General features: G+C 41.0%; 1 protein-coding gene across 1 annotated transcript; it reads left to right on the forward strand.

Moving 5' to 3' along the window:
• Window positions 1-1,972: 1,972 nt before the first annotated feature.
• slx9 (SLX9 ribosome biogenesis factor) lies at window positions 1,973-13,201 on the forward strand. Its single transcript, XM_033615473.2, has 6 exons — window positions 1,973-2,298; window positions 2,495-2,615; window positions 10,239-10,307; window positions 11,137-11,311; window positions 12,670-12,735; window positions 12,841-13,201. Exons 1-6 carry the CDS (start codon window positions 2,101-2,103, stop codon window positions 12,965-12,967), a joined length of 756 nt encoding a protein of 251 aa, XP_033471364.1. The 5' UTR covers window positions 1,973-2,100; the 3' UTR covers window positions 12,968-13,201.
• Window positions 13,202-18,333: the final 5,132 nt, after the last annotated feature.

Here is an 18,333-nt window from a genome sequence, read left to right on the forward strand (position 1 = left end):
TAACAACTTGTGTTAAAAAGATAATAACTTGTTACTATAAGATAACTTATTCCTACAAGACGATAATTTGTTCATACAAGATAATATCTTCAAGATAGTAACTTGTTCCCACAAGATAATAACATGTTCCTACAAGATAGCAACTTGTGCCCATGAGATAATAACTTGTTCTTACAAGATAATAACTTGTTCCCACAAGATAATTAGTTCCCATAAGATAATTATTTGTTCCCTCAAAAAAATGATGTTTTCCAACAAGACAATATGTTGTTCCCATAAGATAATAATTTCTTCCCATAAGATAAAAATGTGTTCCCACAAGATAATTACTTGTTCCTACAAGATAATATCTCATTTCTACAAGACAGCAACATGTTCCTACAAGATAACAACTTGTGCCCATGAGATATTAACTTGTTCTTATGAGATAATAACTTGTTCCCACAAGATAGCTAGTTCCCATAAGATAATTATTTGTTCCTACAAGATAATAACTTGTTCTCATGAGATACTAAGTTGTTCCCACAGGATAATGACTTGTTCTCATGAGATGATAACTTGTTCCTACAAGATAACTTGTTCCTATAAGATAATAAATTGTTCCTACAAGATAATAAATTGTTCCTACAAGGTAATAACTTGTTCCCATGAGATAATAACATGTTCCTATAAGATAATAACTTGTTCCTACAAGATAATAAATTGTTCCTACAAGGTAATAACTTGTTCCCATGAGATACTAAGTTGTTCCCACAGGATAATGACTTGTTCCCATGAGATGATAACGTGTTCCTACAAGATAACTTGTTCCTATAAGATAATAACTTGTTCCTACAAGATAATAAATTGTTCCTACAAGGTAATAACTTGTTCCCATGAGATAATAACATGTTCCTATAAGATAATAACTTGTGCACCAGCTGTAGACAGTATAGACAGTACAGGCGGTGCAGTTGCACTGGGGCCCATGGGACGAGGGGCCCATGGAGAGAGCAGGACTTCCAACAGCATGCTGGCCAGAGAACAGGCTCTTGTAACTTATTGCCATCTCAGAAATACATACACCCATATTCAAAAAAGGACTTATGTTAAATAAAAAAAAAGTTGTTCCAGCTGCTGTATGCTATTGTAAAGGCAAACCAATCTCCATCCTTAGTTTATCTGGTATTTTTGTTGCCCATTGTTTGCATCAGGGCCCATCATAATGAAGTGTACTGTATTGGGGTCCGTCCGACCATATGCCTGGTGTGCACAACCTAATTACCGGTGCACCGAAAATGCATCGATGCTTTTGAGCGCTGATTTTTTGTAAAAAAAAAAAAAAAATGTAATTCTGCAACAAAAAAGGAAAAAGGCTCTTTTATCTCGTTTTTTGTTTTTGGTTTGACACAAAAAAACAACACAAACAAACAAGAGAACTACTCTGTATCTGTAATTGTATCTATAATTTTAACTTATTACGTTTCGCTTTCTGAAAGCAGCAAATGTAACATATTCTCTGATACCGATTATTAAACATTAAACAAAGACTATCAGTTGGACAGCGGAACCATGTGGCGATTAACAACATGCGGAATATTTCTCCCTGAGTCGTTTCCCACCGGACCACTAACCCGAGACATAAGTCGCGCATGTTGTCATGTCAACAGTGTCAAGCTACCCGAAAGAAAAACAAGTGCTTCCGGCTTCCTTTCAGACTAAAACTTTTATTGACATATGAGCGTTTTAAGAAATAAGAAGTCCAAAACCAAAAAATAAATAAGGCAGCAAGTATGTAAAGCTAACTGCTTAGCGTAGCATAGCATGTTAGCTAACCATGTAGCCTATGTAAAGTAGCACCGGAAACACGTCAGCAAACAATAACACTAAACAACACAGAGGGGGGATTTGTCTCGTTTGAATATGAACATTAAACCCACGACACTCACACAGACACAGCGCTTGATGTTGAAATGTGAAGGTAACACAGATCCGCTTCCTTCCGGTAGCATCGCTGACTTGACGACGTCACACGCTGTCGACAGCAGGGAGCAGCAACAGAGCCGCCTGTGCCGAACACTGACTTAGAGTTGGATGTAAAGTTCTCTGAGCTGCGTCGACATGGTTGGGAAGATAAAACATGTCCGTCAGAAGCTTCACCAGGAGGCGGTGAAGCTCGACAAGCCGAGCAGCCTCTCAAAGTCCCTGGACTCTGCTTCCTGTCCGAGTTTAGAGAAGCCTGCAGCCCCGGAGCTCCACAACACAACACCAACACTGCTGGAGCAAAACAAGAGTGTGGCCTCGAAACACCCTCAACAGGTCTGTTATGGGAACAAAATAAAGTTCTGACTTTGAGTCTAAATCTGTGAATGTAGTCAACACACGAATTGGCATAGCAGTCAAGACTTGGAGCTTTATTTTGAAGGGTCACCCCTTTTAAAGTGAAGTAAATCAACTCTCACATCATGGTGCATGATTACTTTGATATACTTGTACTTACTGTAAACCCTCACAGGTTCTGGGGCAGGGGATCTTCCCTTCTGGGGTCTTTGCCGGCACCAAGATCACTCCAGAGGCCCTGGTACAGACACTCAAGTTCGAGGAACCTCCAGGTGTACCTGTACCTGCTAAGAAAGGTAAGGCTAAATTTTTTGTAGGTCAGTGTAAGTGTGTGGGGAACGCAATCATGAAACATTAAAACCAGTGACAGGTGATGTGAGTAACCCTGATCATCTTGTTACAATGCAATGTTCTGTTGAGAAACCTTTGGTCATGGCATTCGTGGATACCACTTGACCACAAAAATTGCTCATGGATGATCCAAAGAACCCATCTCCCACACCCCAATCTGAACGAGCATCTTGAGACGTGCTGGTACCCCACCTCACAAATGACAGGTCTCAAATGATCTGAAGATCTGGACTCCCTCCAGGGATCATGTGTCCCTTCCTTGACATGTCAGAGACAAGTCCGATCCAGTGGATTAGGGGTACATCTGGGGTACCAGAACGTCCCGGTCCACCCGTCTGATAGTAGGTCTAATGCCTCATGGTGCATCTGGCCCCTGAACTTCAAATGCCCTCTCTGAGTGTGTGAGGTCACCTGACAGTATGAAAGGAGGTTTAGGAATCAGGTTTTATTGGTCCAGGTTTGCTAGTGTCTACCTTTGAGAATTCTGCCTCTACCCCAATACACTGGAGGTCAAAGCGGTTTAGTTTGTGCTGCCCACAGCATGGAAGATTTACTTCGTGAAGGACACGTCTTTCCAAAAATGGTGTCCTTGTTACTCTGGATAACCCGAACACACTTTCCTATAAAAGCTGTGTTCTGTTCTGTTGTCCACAGTGACAAGGACACTGTTTTTGGAAAAGGGTGCAACACTAGAGTCAAGTAAGAAAATCTGTTTGCGTAATTCAAGTGAACTGACCCTGACTTGTGGATTTTTGAAGTTATTTCAACTTCTTTAAAACAATACATTAAAAGAAAGGGAGTCATTCAGCCCGTGGGCCACACCTGGCGCAGAAGCAACCACCAAGTGGCCAAGCATACATAAATCTGACAGATCAGCAAAGTGTTTGTCCCTTTGTGATCATTCTGTGTCTCTTCTCTGAATTCCAAGATATTTTTGGGATCCGTAAATGCAGTGCAGGTGGAACTCTATTAAAGACTTCTTTGGCAGAGCTACTAGGTGAAACTGTTTGTACTGATTAGGAAGGTGTTGTCTGAATAAGGTTCCAATGGTTGGAAGAGCCTGATGAGCAGGCCCATATGGAACCTTCGCTCGCAGAACACCACAGATTTTCTGCATATTTTAGGAATAAATTTGCTGCATGTTAAACTCAGAATGTTGTCACTGTCTCCTCCACCTCCTCGTGCATGTGTGTAATAATCCTGTGTTGTATTCAGTTAGCATTAACCCTTCGAAACCTGACAGCAAACTGGCTGGATTTCTTTCAAAAACATGGGACTAAGGCAAAGAGCAACGAAAGAAGAAATGACCCAAAAATTTGCATGAAATTAGTAGAAGCAGAAATTAAAAACAAGAAAATTAGAAAAAAAAATTAAACATAAGAAAATTAGAAAAAAGAGAAAATTAAAGAAAAGAAATTAGCTAAGAGAAAATTAGAAATAGGAAATTAGTAAAAAGTGAAAACTAAAAACAACAAAATTAGTAAAGAGAGAAAATTAAATACAAGAAAATTAGAAAAAAGGAAATTAAAAACAAGAAAATTATATAAAAGAAAATTAAAAACAAGAAAAATAGAAAAAAAAGAGAAAATTAAAAACAGGAAATCTGAAAAAAGAAAATTAAAAAAATAAGAAAATTAAATACAAGAAAATTGGTAAGGAGAGAAAGTTAAATACCAGAAAATTAGAAAAAAGAAAATTAAAAACAAGAACATTAAATAAAAGAAAATTAAAAACAAGAAAAAAAAGAGAAAATTAAAAACAGGAAATTAGAAAAAGGAAAATTAAAAAAATAAGAAAATTAAATACAAGAAAATTAAATACAAGAAAATTGGTAAAGAGAGAAAGTTAAATGCCAGAAAATTAGAAAAAAAGAAAATTAAAAACAAGAAAATTATATAAAAGAAAATTAAAAACAATAAAAATATTTAAAAAAAGAGAAAATTAAAAACAGGAAATTTGAAAAAAGAAAATTTAAAAAATAAGAAAATTAAATACAAGAAAATTAAAAAGAGGAAATTAGAAAAAGGAAAATTTAAAATTAGTAAAACAAGAAAGTTAAAACAAGAAAATTAAAAAAGTAAAAAAAACACAACAACAAGGGAATGACCTGAAAAAGGTGCTTAAAATTACAGAAATTCTGTAACATAATTTTAAATATGTAATAATAATAATGATAAGTATAATCCCCCCCCCCCCCCTTTTTAAAAAGTATAATTTTCTAAATCTATAATCCTATAATCCTTTTTTTGTCATTTTGTTGATTGACTTTTCCAACAAATGTTTAAAATTTTTCTTGAAGTATTCATGATTAAATCAAATTTCTGATTCAGAGTTTCTACAGAAATCTTCTTTCTTCTTAGCCTGCTTGAGGTCATTTTATGTTTTAATGTATTGTGCAACAAACAATTGTTATCATAAATGAACACTGTCTATCACATTACAAAAAAATAATATAGTTTCTGAATATTGGAATCTATCTACTTAATTATTATCAGAATTTTTCCTAACTTTCTTGTACTAAAAAAGACCATTCAGGATTTTTATACTAGTCTTGCAGTAGACTAATACAAAACAGTGCAGTGCAGAAGTTCTGAGCAAACTGGTATTGAAGAGGCAACCCTTCAAAGTTTTCCAATTACACACTACATACTGATTTTTGTTGCACTTTTGTGTTGTTCTCACAGGAAATGTTTGTTCTGAAAATGCTTACAGTAATGTGTACAGTGGCAGCGGTACACACACTGTCCGACCACTAGATGGTGTATAAGATAACGATTGTCCTGGTGCTGCAGCAGCTCCACAGCAGACGACAGGAAAGGTTTTTTAGGGATTTCTGTGGCACAAAATAAGGCTGCTGGAATGTCTCCTGGCAGCTGTGGAGCAGCAGCTTCAAAAGGCCGGCCCAGAAATCTGAACAGAGCTGTTAAGAAACAAAGATAATCAAAGGGTTGCAGGGCAGCGGTGGTGTCTCTCTGTGACTGGGAATGTGTCTGAAACAGGGAGTGATGGATGTGGGCCTAGTTGCTACGCACGCCGTGCTGCGTGAAGCCTCCCCAAACAACGGCCCGCTGCTATTTATAGACCAGGCGAGGATAAATTTAGCTCTTGCATGAAATCAAGGTTTAGCTGCATCAGTGTTTCCTTGCTTCGACTGGAATACACCGAGCCTGGTGCTGTCCTATTGTGAGATCTCATGAGATCTCAGGATGTGATCTGTTTGAAACTGAAAGGATGAGTTGGTGACTCAGCTCAGTATAATACTGGCAGGTGTTAGATTTGATCTCTTCTGATTCACCATCTAGTCGAAAATAACGGATCCAAGTATATTGTGTGTGTAGACTTGTCAGTTATTACGTTTCTTCTCTTCATAATCAGCCATTTTTATTTAATTTGAAAAAAGGTTCCAGTACATTCAGCGTCAGGGTCGTAAAGTCCACCATTGTTCGATTCTTCTCATGTCTTGATAAGGTCCAGACACACCAGATAGCAATATAATTTCATGAATTTATGACAAAATTGAAAGCTTACCTGTACTTTAGCAGCATTCTCACCATTTTGGAAACCAGGAAGTGAGGCCTTGAGACCTTGTAGGGCATTAACAGAAAAGCCGATTTGTCGACGTGTCGACGTCAGTGGCACAAGTCGACACCCCCCAGGAGGAGTCGACAAGTCGTGTGTTTTTTCCCTCTCTCTCTCTCTCTCTGTGCTTGTGTATGGAATACACTCGCTGCCTCTGATTGGCTTACACTGATACTTAAGCGGAGCAGACTCCGCGAGGAATGTCCGCAGTCATTTGGGTTTTCATAGTTGAGCGCACTTCCGCGTTGTAGTTTCCTGTAAAAATGTCTGTGAAAAATCCCCGCGATGTGAAAAATACATGCCGAGCAGTCACTGGTGTGCGGAGTGGAGTCCGCGCGGTCGTAAAATCTGAGCTTTGCGCGCACAGGGCTTGCGGACGTCCGCTTTGAGTCTGCACAGTCCTCCGCAGAGTCCGTTACGCATACATTCTGCTCGAGTATTTTCGGGCCTTGACAGACACACATCACGTGTGGAGATACTTCACTTTCCTCCACCGTGTCAATGTGATGACGTCATCAAATGACTTGTCGACCCGACTTCGACTTTATTAACACGTATTAATACGTCGACCTGAAAAAAATCAAAGTCGTTCATGCCCTAAGACCTTGTGATATAGCGAACACCTTTTATGACTGATTAAATAATGATTTAAAGAAAGAGTTGACAGAAATCTTGGACACAACGTCAAAGGGCCGACATTCTTATAAAAGGTACACACTGTTAGTTTTAGATTTTGAAGGCATTTAACACTGTTTTTAATTGTTTGAAGTTGTGAGTTCTTGTCCCGACAAGGCTATTTTCTGGCACAGGGCAAGTTAAGAAGTTAAAAAAGGGAAGTAGACCAAAATATTTTATTAATAATCTTTATTACATAGACATAAATCCTGTTAAAGAATTTTTTTATCATGGGTTTTTGGAAAGTCATGAAAAAGTTTTGAAAATTTGTCCATGACAATGTGTGGGGACCCTGAAGGTCTTCGACAGACATCTGTCTTGATATCCATCAAATATCCATTTTCTCAGACATGACATTTGGATTAAAAGGTACGTATCTGTTGTCCTGAGCTTGTCGTGTATATTCCTGATTTTGGAAGTTGATCAGACAGCCCCCACGGCCTCTTGACGAAGCGCCCTGTCTGCAGTCTAATTAGAGGTATCATATCACGACCAGACCCTGGAGGGAAGACCCTGGCTCCTCTTTATTCTCAGGCCAGCTCCCTAAAGACTGCCTGCCTGCTCACTTCCTTCCTCTGTTCTTCCACTATCCTCCACAACTGTCTCCTTCTCTCATCTCAACAACATCGTAATCCAGTTTATTTTCAAAGAGCTTTTCACATAGAAGGAATTTGCTCTGGTGTTATGGTGCATTGCAATACATTTGAAAAAATTAAAGAAAGTACTAAAGACAAGAAACAGAGATAAAAAAAAATTGACTATAGAAATAAGAGCCTGATCATCTTGTTACAGTGCCTTGTTCTGTTGGGAAACCTTTGGTTCTGGCATTCATGTGGATACCACCTGAATACAAACCAGGCACCCACTCTCATGGCAACGGCACTGCCCAGTAGCAGTGGCTCCCCAGCAGGACAATGCGCCATGCCACACCACAGAAACAGCTCAGGAATGGTCCGAGGAACAAGACAGAGAGCTCAAGGCATCAACCTGGCCTCCAAATTCCCCAGATCCCAATCTGATCAAACATCTGTGGGACGTGCTGGTACTCCACCTCACAACGCACAGGACTCAAAAGATCTGAAGCTAACGCCCTGGTGCCAGACACCAAGGGACGCCCTCCAGAGGTCCTGGGTCTTAACAGGTCAGAGCCAAATCCGGCCCAAAGAGCACCCACTGTGGATCGGGGGTACCTCTGGGGTACCAGCAGGTCCCTCAAATGTTCGATCAGATTGGGATCTCGACGCCTTGAACTCTTTGTCCCATTCCTTGGGTCATGGCAGAGCAGTTTTTGTGATGTGGCATGGTGCATTGTCCTGCTGGGGGGGCACTGCCATCGATAAGTGCCGCTGCCATGAGGGGGGGGGTACTTGGTCTGCAACTGTGTTTGGGTGGGTGGAGCACGTAAGGTAGCATCCACATGAATTGCACTGTAAGATGAAAATGTTCTTCACGTGGTCCTTTGGTCCTTGTTAAATACCCCGTCAAACCAACGTGAAGAACGCAGAGTGCTGTTTACATATTAAATGCACAGAATCTGTCTCGTACTATATGACATTTGAGTCTGGTGCCACAGGGAACCCCTCTAAAGGAAAATCATATGTGACACAGATCTATTTCTACTGTTATCCTTAGAGGTGTGACAGCACGTTAGTTTGATCAATACCTGATTCGAAAGGTTAAACCGATACCATGGCCATACATTGATCTGTATCGTGGGTCAGGGGTCTTGGGTCTTGGGTGTCAAGACAGAGGGCTTGGTATTGGCTGGCAGTAGTTCGGCTTCACGCCTCCTTTAAACACAAAAGTCATGACATTCACGCCTCATTGAGAAACAACTCTGCAGTCATGTTTCATGGTCATAAACATAAGTCCTCACCGTGGGCCCTCAGACATTCTGTATTGCCCTCAAATATTTTTGTCTCCTGCAGATCAACTTTTCCCACATCACACTACTCACTCCTCTGCCATCTGTCATCTCTAAAGTCTCAATGCTCTAAAACACCGTCTGTGTCCACCTCCATGTCCTAGTCCATCCAAGAAGGTGCAGAAAGGTGAGGAGTCGAAGCAGGGCGTACAGTCTGGGTGGGTGAGGGGGGTAGCCTCCTGCCAGCCGTAATCACAGCTATCCATTTCATCTCACAGCAGAAAGATGATGCCCCCAATGGGAGCTGAGTGGTGGTAAAGCATCCTCCCCACATTCCCCCCCTCGACAAACACAAATGACACCCCCACCCACACACGGGAGATTGAATTTCTCCATCCCTACCCACATTTGTAGTCAGCAGCAGATGCCTATCTTTGCCTGTTCTTTTACTGCAAACAGCAGCAGAACCACTTCTGTTGTTTAGCACTGCGGTGGCAGATAAAGGCCTTCCAGGATCTGTGGAGATAAGGTGCCTGTCTGAACACACGTCTCACACTAAATACAGGTCTCAGGATTAGGATTATAACCAAACATTAAAATATTGTTGATACCATGAAGGTTGAAGTTCAATAAAGGAACAAACTTGAGTCCTTCTTATGGTGAACATTTACCCCACCAACTTTATCTCTCAAAGTTCTGAAAACGTGATGACTCTGTTAGACAAACCATGGTCGATCTGAGAATGTTGATTGGCGTAGCAAGTGACGTATCCATCCTGTCGATGTCAATGCACTAACACACCTCCATACCATCACAGATGCTGGCTTTGAACTTAGAGCTGGTAACAGTCTGGATGGTCCGTTTCCTCTTTAGCTCGGAGGACACGACGACCATGATTTCCAAAAATTTGTAGACCCAGCAACAAACTGTGTTTACCGACAGTGGTTTTCCGAAGTGCTCTCGAGACAATGTTGTAAAATCCCTTATACAGTCTGGAGAGATATAAGGTAATGGGTGTGATATCGTTCGGTACTGTTGCAACTCTAGTTGATATACAAGCTCACTAGCTACTGGGTTCGTATCTGTAGTACTTCGAGGACTTCTCGTCCACGTAGGCTTTAAAGTGAAGCATAAGGTCCCCCTCAGGTCTCATTTGTAATGACCTACAATAAGGAAACGTGAACTCCAGTAAAAGGCTCAGAGTGTGCTGCTGATCCATCTGATCCTCACTTCATTCGACTCACTCTCAAGGAGGGGGCGAAGAGGGTGGCGGTTCGCTGTAGCTTGCGGCCAACCCAATCCGTCGCCACCTTTATCTTTAACACATTTATGAATTTGCCTCCCTTCATGTTTAATTAGTGGATCTCTCCCTTTGCTGAGAACCCAGCTGGGTTTGATGTGTGCTGTCATGTAACTTTCTGTGTGTGTGTGTGTGTGTGTGTTTTCACAGCCCCAGAAGAGAAGAAATTGAAGTCAAAGAAAGAGAAGATGAAGGAGAGGAGGGAGAGATGGCTTAACAGTGAGTTATATCAACACTCCAATAGTAGAATTGGTACAAATCCAACTAGCGCTGGGCAGTGTATTGATATCCACCGATCAGCCAAAACATCAAAACCAGTGACAGGTGAATTGAGTAACTTTGATTATTTTGTTCCAATGCATTGCTCTGCTGGGAATTCTTTGGTTCTGGCATTCATGTGGATAACACCTGACATGTTCCACCCACTCAAACACCGTTGCAAACCAAGTACCCCCGCTCATGGCAACAGCACTCCCCAATGGCAGTGGTCACTGAGTTTTGAGCTTTTTCGCTCAAAGTCCATCTTTGCACGTCTCTGCAATTATAACTCCTCTCCCAAACATCATGACGCCGTCATCATCTCCCATAATTGCGATCCGGTCCTGTAACCGTACCCTGCTGCTGAGCCAATCAATTCCCGGGTAACACAACACGTATCCTGTTCAGACTTATAATTAGGTGCTAATGGCTGCGTGGCTCAACTCTGCTGAAACCCAAGAGTGGCTGCATGGCGGACAGTTTTCAGGAATCAGAAGAAAATTAGGAAGAAATGGCCTTTTTGCCGTCATGAGTCGGGACAGTAGACTTTGACCGGTGTGGATTTTCACAGACTAATGGCAGTTTTTAAGGGCTTAGAACTAAACGCTAGTGATGTGTGGATCAGGGTTCCGAATCCTGGAAGGCAGTGGTGCAGCCACAGCGCGGTCCAGTGAACCACGCCCAGTGAATCCGTAGTGTGCCGCATGCATTTTTTGAGTCACTGTATTGTTCAGCTTGAATGTAACTCACCTGCTCTCTTTGTCGTGTGCATTCCTCTGCCTCCTCTCAGAGATCAGCTCCATTAAACAGGCCAAGGAGCAGCAGGCGGCCGAGGCCCGGAGGCAGGCCACGCCCGTGGTGGGGGACATGAGGGTGCTGGCCGACGCCCTGCCGGAGCTCTCTCAGCTCATTACCCCCGCCGTCACAGCCCCCACCGCTCGACGCAAGAGCAGGAAAAACAAAGTGTAAGTATCAAGGTGACCTCTGGAGCGGGCATCAAGTGTCGACATGACAGTTGTTGTCGATTTTCAAGTGTGGCTCTCCATAATTATCACATTTCTTTTGTCCTTGAAAGGTGTAAATTAGAACCAAGAGCAGCACATGCGGTGTGTCTGAGTTGAACAGCAGCAGTGATGGCGTCAGTATGAGCCTTCCTCTGCTGACTGTCATCACACTGTTAGAAGAACACTGTCAGGTGACATCACCAAATAGAGTTGGGATTAAAAAAGTGCAAAGATACAGTTAATATGTTAAAAGATCTGAAAAATATCTTGTGGATTAATGATTTCTCAAAACAGGATACAGGATACGTCAAAGATGCAATTAATGTTAAAAGGATCTTTAGGGGGATACAATTTTAGGATGTTTATATGTATATTTCATAGATGGGTATCCAGATTTGGGATATTCCCAGGCCCAATCTTGTTCGGATAAGGAGATATCCTACAATATGATCCACAAAAACAAATGTGGTAAACGATATGGTTAAATACAAAAGACAAAAGACTGGTCAGAGGCAATAATCTTTCCTGTTGTAGGGATGAATAATGGTGCATTCAGGATTACCATGTCCACCTTCAGAAACTGGGGAGGTATTAAGAGGAATATTGGATTTCCCCCTAACTTTTTAGTGCATTAGCTAACATTAGCTTCGATTGTACAAGAAATGGAGGAAACTGTTCAAGTGTCGTCCTCCTTTGTAAGATTGGCTTCCTGTGACATCATCCACCCACTGAGTGAAAGCATACGGGTCGGCCAGCCTGGTCCCATTGGCGGTCCCGGAAACCTGACATGGTGCGTTCGTAAATTCAGTCTGACTCTGCACTAAAATGAGACCCTGTTAGTCGAAGAAACAGAGCGTTATATTTCTATATGAATTAACAAACAGTTAGGTTAATCACACATTCACTCCGCTCGGCACTCTAGTGCTCCGTCTCCCCAGACAGAGTGCCAAAAGTGCGCTCTGCCACTCCAAGAGTGCAGTGCTCTAGATAACGGAAAGGTACATTCAGACAGCCCTCCGAATTTACGAATTGTCCAGTTTGAGTAAGTATTTCTGAACGCACCATTCATATCATCTTCCTCCATTGTCAAAAACAAGCTAACAGAACTTGCTAGCAAGCGCAGCTCATGTCTGTGGAAAATTGTTTTGCCTCCAGCTAAGCCCCGCCCACACCAAAACATCATACTGTGAAGTTGTCCATCATGGTACCAGTTAGCAGCTAGCTAACCATAGCTAACTCATCAATACCTGGAGGTTGAATTCCCATTGAATGTCCTATTACTATGTTGCATGTAAACATGTCCTGTCTCCTCCCTGCAGGCCGGTGAAGAGACCTGAGCCAACAGATTTCAGTCAGATGAAACAGTCACAGAAACGCAAACTCCTGTACGCAGCTTTTCATATTACTATCACAATATTACTATTATTTATTTTACATATATTAAGCTATCTTTACAACTCTGATTGTTGTGTGTTTCGCCTTTATTGAAGGGAATCAGAGACCAGCAGGTTTAGCGACGCAGTAAAGACCCTCTCTGCCAAAATGAACCCTCTGGTTGATATCGGTGAGCAGCTGAGGAAGAGGATGAGGCAGGAAGAAGAGCAAGGCCCCAGCTAACAACAACAGCAGCAGCAGCTCAACTCTGTGACGCTGAAGTGCTTCCACAAAGCCCAGTCAACACTTGATGCTGTCGGGAAAACTGGAACATCCTTGAGTTTGAAAGGAGGAAGAACTCCATGGACACGGACAATGGGTGGCATAGAGTGTAGTAAATGTTGACTGTAACGGATATCCTATCGGTTTTATTATCCATGTTTACTCTTCGGTAATAAATCACAGTTCGTTTACGAATCAGCTTGTATGAGTCTTTTCTATATGTTGGATTTTAAAAGTCTATTTTTAGCGCCATTGTGTTGGCTACAACTCCAAACATTTAGGAATCAGATGATCCATGCGCAGACAAATGTGCCTTGTTTCTCTCAACACCTACACAATCATTCCTACTCTTCTATTTTCAGTATCGTCTCATTGTGCTGTATGGAGAATCGCACTGTGACTCATCAGCAATAACCATAGCAACTCCACTGATCCATGGAAATGAACATCTTGTCAGGGCAACATTGAGCCACGAGCTGAATGGAAACAATGTCAAAGTGTCATCAGTAAGCAGATCAACATGTTACGGAGAGAGAAGTTCATTTCTGCCACTTAAAAAGATGCCAATGTCAAACAAGTTCTCAGTTTGCTGCCTGCAACAGGTCATAGAAAAGTTATAGGTCTTTAGTTGACAATGGGTGAATGGATTGTGACTAAAAAACTGAGACCTTTCCAAAGGACTGTGGACAAATTTTGGGGGAAAATCCAAAGGATGTGAGGTTATGCACACTGTCGAGTGCCTGGCCTCTCTTCAGCTCAGCTACAGCACTAGCACTGTGCAACACCATCGAACGTTAGCTCCGAAATGGCTCCCACGACTGGCACCCACAACAAGTGGACAACAGCTCTGGAGACAGACCATAGCCCCAGTAACAACTTTAATTCAGCCAATTCCAGGGGTCTGACTCTGATCCAGGATTGCACTGGCTCCCTGCCAGCAAACTTTCTGTTGCTGCTGTTACATATGTTAGACACACAGTTGCTGCTGGCCACCAGCTTCCTCTGGACCCCAGTGCTAGTGTACGCGCCGGTTGAATTCAAGTTGCTACAGCAGCTAAGTCCCTTTCTTGGGTACGCTGTTGCATGGCAACATACTATAATGTTTTTTGTGAATGTGGATGACATGCTATACTATGACTTTTTTTTTTGTCATTTTAGACGACATGCTATATACTATGATGTTTTTTCTTGATTTTGGACGACATGCTATATTATGTCATTTTTTCACGCTTTTGACGACATCCTGCCCTTTGAAGTTTTGTCGAGATTTTTGACGACATGCTATACTATGAGGTTTTTTTCATGATTTTGGGCAACTTACTGTACTATGATGTTTTTTTTGTGATTTTGGACAACATGCTATACTGACTTTTTTTCATTTTGGACGACATGCTATTTTATGTTGTTTTTTCACGTTTTTTGACGACATCCTACACTTTGAAGTTTTGTCAGGATTTTTGACGACCTGTTATACTATGACTTTTTTTCATGATTTTGGATGACATACTATACTATGAGGCTTTTTTGTTATTTTGGACGACATGCTATACTATGACTTTTTTTGTCATTTTGGACGACATGCTATACTATGAGGATTTTTTGTCATTTTGGACGACATGCTATACTATGACTTTTTTTTTTCATTTTGGACGACGTGCTATACTATGACGTTTTTTCTTGATTTTTGACAACATGCTATATTATGTCGTTTTTTCATGACTTTGGAAGACATACTATACTATGAGGCTTTTTTGTTATTTTGGACAACATGCTTGACGTTTTTTTGTCATTTTGGACAACATGCTATACTATGACTTTTTTCATGACTTTGGACGACATACTATACTATGAGGCTTTTTTGTTATTTTGGACGACATGCTATACTATGACTTTTTTTGTCATTTTGGACGACATGCTATACTATGACTTTTTTTCATGATTTTGGACGACATGCTATACTATGACTTTTTTTGTCATTTTGGACGACATGCTATACTATGACTTTTTTTGTCATTTTGGACGACATGCTTGACTTTTTTTGTCATTTTGGACGACATGCTTGACGTTTTTTTGTCATTTTGGACGACATGCTATACCATGACTTTTTTTTGTCATTTTGGACGACATGCTATACTATGACTTTTTCATGACTTTGGACGACATACTATACTATGAGGCTTTTTTGTTATTTTGGACGACATGCTATACTATGACTTTTTTTTTGTCATTTTGGACGACATGCTATACTATGACTTTTTTCATGACTTTGGACGACATACTATACTATGAGGCTTTTTTGTCATTTTGGACGACATGCTATACTATGACTTTTTTTTTGTCATTTTGGACGACATGCTATACTATGACTTTTTTCATGACTTTGGACGACATACTATACTATGAGGCTTTTTTGTTATTTTGGACGACATGCTATACTATGACTTTTTTCATGACTTTGGACGACATACTATACTATGAGGCTTTTTTGTTATTTTGGACGACATGCTATACTATGACTTTTTTTGTCATTTTGGACGACATGCTATACTATGAGGTTTTTTTGTCATTTTGGACGACATGCTATACTATGAAATTTTTTTTTCATTTTGGACGACGTGCTATACTATGACGTTTTTTCTTGATTTTTGACAACATGCTATATTATGTCGTTTTTTCATGACTTTGGAAGACATACTATACTATGAGGCTTTTTTGTTATTTTGGACAACATGCTTGACGTTTTTTTGTCATTTTGGACAACATGCTATACTATGACTTTTTTCATGACTTTGGACGACATGCTATACTATGAGGCTTTTTTGTTATTTTGGACGACATGCTATACTATGACTTTTTTTGTCATTTTGGACGACATGCTATACTATGACTTTTTTTTGTCATTTTGGACGACATGCTATACTATGACTTTTTTTTGTCATTTTGGACGACATGCTATACTATGACTTTTTTTGTCATTTTGGACGACATGCTTGACGTTTTTTTGTCATTTTGGACAACATGCTATACTATGACTTTTTTTTGTCATTTTGGACGACATGCTATACTATGACTTTTTCATGACTTTGGACGACATACTATACTATGAGGCTTTTTTGTCATTTTGGACGACATGCTATACTATGACTTTTTTTTTGTCATTTTGGACGACATGCTATACTATGACTTTTTTTCATGACTTTGGACGACATGCTATACTATGAGGCTTTTTTATCATTTTGGACAACATACTATGCTATGACTTATTTTTTTGCATTTTGGACCACATACTGTGACTTTTTTTTGTCATTTTGGACAACATGCTATATTATGTTGTTTTTTCACATTTTTTGACGACATCCTACACTTTGAAGTTCTGTCGGGGGTTTTTGATAACATACTGTATTGTGAGTTTTTTCATGATTTTGGATGACATGCAATACTAAGAGGTTTTTTCATGATTTTGGGCAACTTACTGTACTATGACTATTTTTGTGATTTTGGACGACATGCTAAACTGACATTTTTTTGTGTTTTTTAAGACATGCTACACTATGAAGTTTTTTTGATTTTGGATGACATACTATACTATGACGTTTTTTCTTGATTTTTGACAACATGCTATATTATGTCATTTTTTCACGCTTTTGACGACATCCTGCCCTTTGAAGTTTTGTCGAGATTTTTGACGACATGCTATACTATGAGGTTTTTTTCATGATTTTGGGCAACTTATTGTACTATGAGGTTTTTTTTGTGATTTTGGACAACATGCTATACTGACTTTTTTTCATTTTGGACGACATGCTATTTTATGTTGTTTTTTCACGTTTTTTGACGACATCCTACACTTTGAAGTTTTGTCAGGATTTTTGACGACCTGTTATACTATGACTTTTTTTCATGATTTTGGATGACATACTATACTATGACATTTTCTCATGATCTTGGACGACATACCATGACGTGTTTTCATGATTTTGAACGATATATGAGCTGTTGCACATCATAGTGCTGGCTCGGGTGTGGGTCCGACCAGTGCAGGACTCTGCCGTCCCCTCTTCTCCCAGCAAAGCAGTATCTTAACGGTGGGAGTAAGGCAGAGTGATCTCATCTGATTCAGTGCCTCATATTATAAAGTCAGTCTCTCGGAGCTGAGAAATCCCAGAGGAAACACTGACAGATCAGGACTAAAGGACTAAAAAGCAAAAAATACAAAAAATACAAAAAAAAAACAAAACAGACATCAACAAAAGATAAATAATATAAATAAAATAAGCAACATTCAGGGGCGCCAGTGGCTTAGTGGCAGAGCAGGCGCCTCATGTACAAGGCTGTTGCTGCAGCGGCCCAGGTTCAAATCCAGCTTGTGGCCCTTTGCTGCATGTCATCCCCCCTCTCTCTCTCCCTTTCCCCCTTTATGCTTACCTGTCCTGTCCAATAAAGACAAAATGGCCAAAAAAATATCTTTAAAAAAAACAAAACAACAACATTCAGACACACCCGGTTAACAGACAACAGTTTTAGCAGCAATAGACTTTGTAAAGTGCATTGATTAAGGTGAAATATCACCTTGACGGCTTGTGGGAAGAAGCTGTTGAGCATCCTGCTGGATCTGCAGCTGATGCTTCTGTATCTCTTTCCAGATGGCAGGAGGGAGAAGATGTGGTGAGAAGGGTGGTGAGGGTCCTTGATGATGGAGGTCGCTCTGCGGATGCAGCACTGCTGGTAGATCTCCATCAGGAAGGGGAGGGGAGGGGGGCACCAATGATCCTGCTGGCTGTCTTCACTATCCTGTTCAGCTTTTTCTGTTCATAAGCCTTGCAGTTACCGAACCAGGAAGTGAGGCCGTATGTGAGGATGCTTTCAGTGGTGCCCCTGTAGAAGGTGGTGAGATGAGCAGTGGGGAGACCTACTTTCCTGAGTCTCTGGAGGGGGTGGAGCCGCTGCTGTGCTCTTCTGATGACTGCTGTGGTGTTGATGGTCGAGGACAGGTCATCAGCCAGGTGGACCCCCAGGAACTTCACACTGCTGACCCTCTCCAAAGCAGCCCCGTCAATGTGCAGCGGTGTATGATGTTGTTTGCTGGCCCTCCTGAAATCGATCATCATCTCCTTTGTTTTGTCCACATTGAGGGTGAGGTTGTGGGATCTGCACCACGCTGTCAGTTGATCCACCTCCAACCTGTATGCAGACTCGTTGTTATCATGGACGAGACCCACCACTGTCGTGTCGTCAGCAAACTTTATGATGTGGTTATTGCTGAATCTGGCCCTGCAGCTTTGCGTGGGTTGACGCTGGCGAAGGCCTTTTTTACTCCAGTGGTAGAC

This window comes from Epinephelus lanceolatus, chromosome 24 (genome assembly GCF_041903045.1).
Source record: "Epinephelus lanceolatus isolate andai-2023 chromosome 24, ASM4190304v1, whole genome shotgun sequence".
Classification (NCBI taxonomy): domain Eukaryota; kingdom Metazoa; phylum Chordata; class Actinopteri; order Perciformes; family Serranidae; genus Epinephelus; species Epinephelus lanceolatus.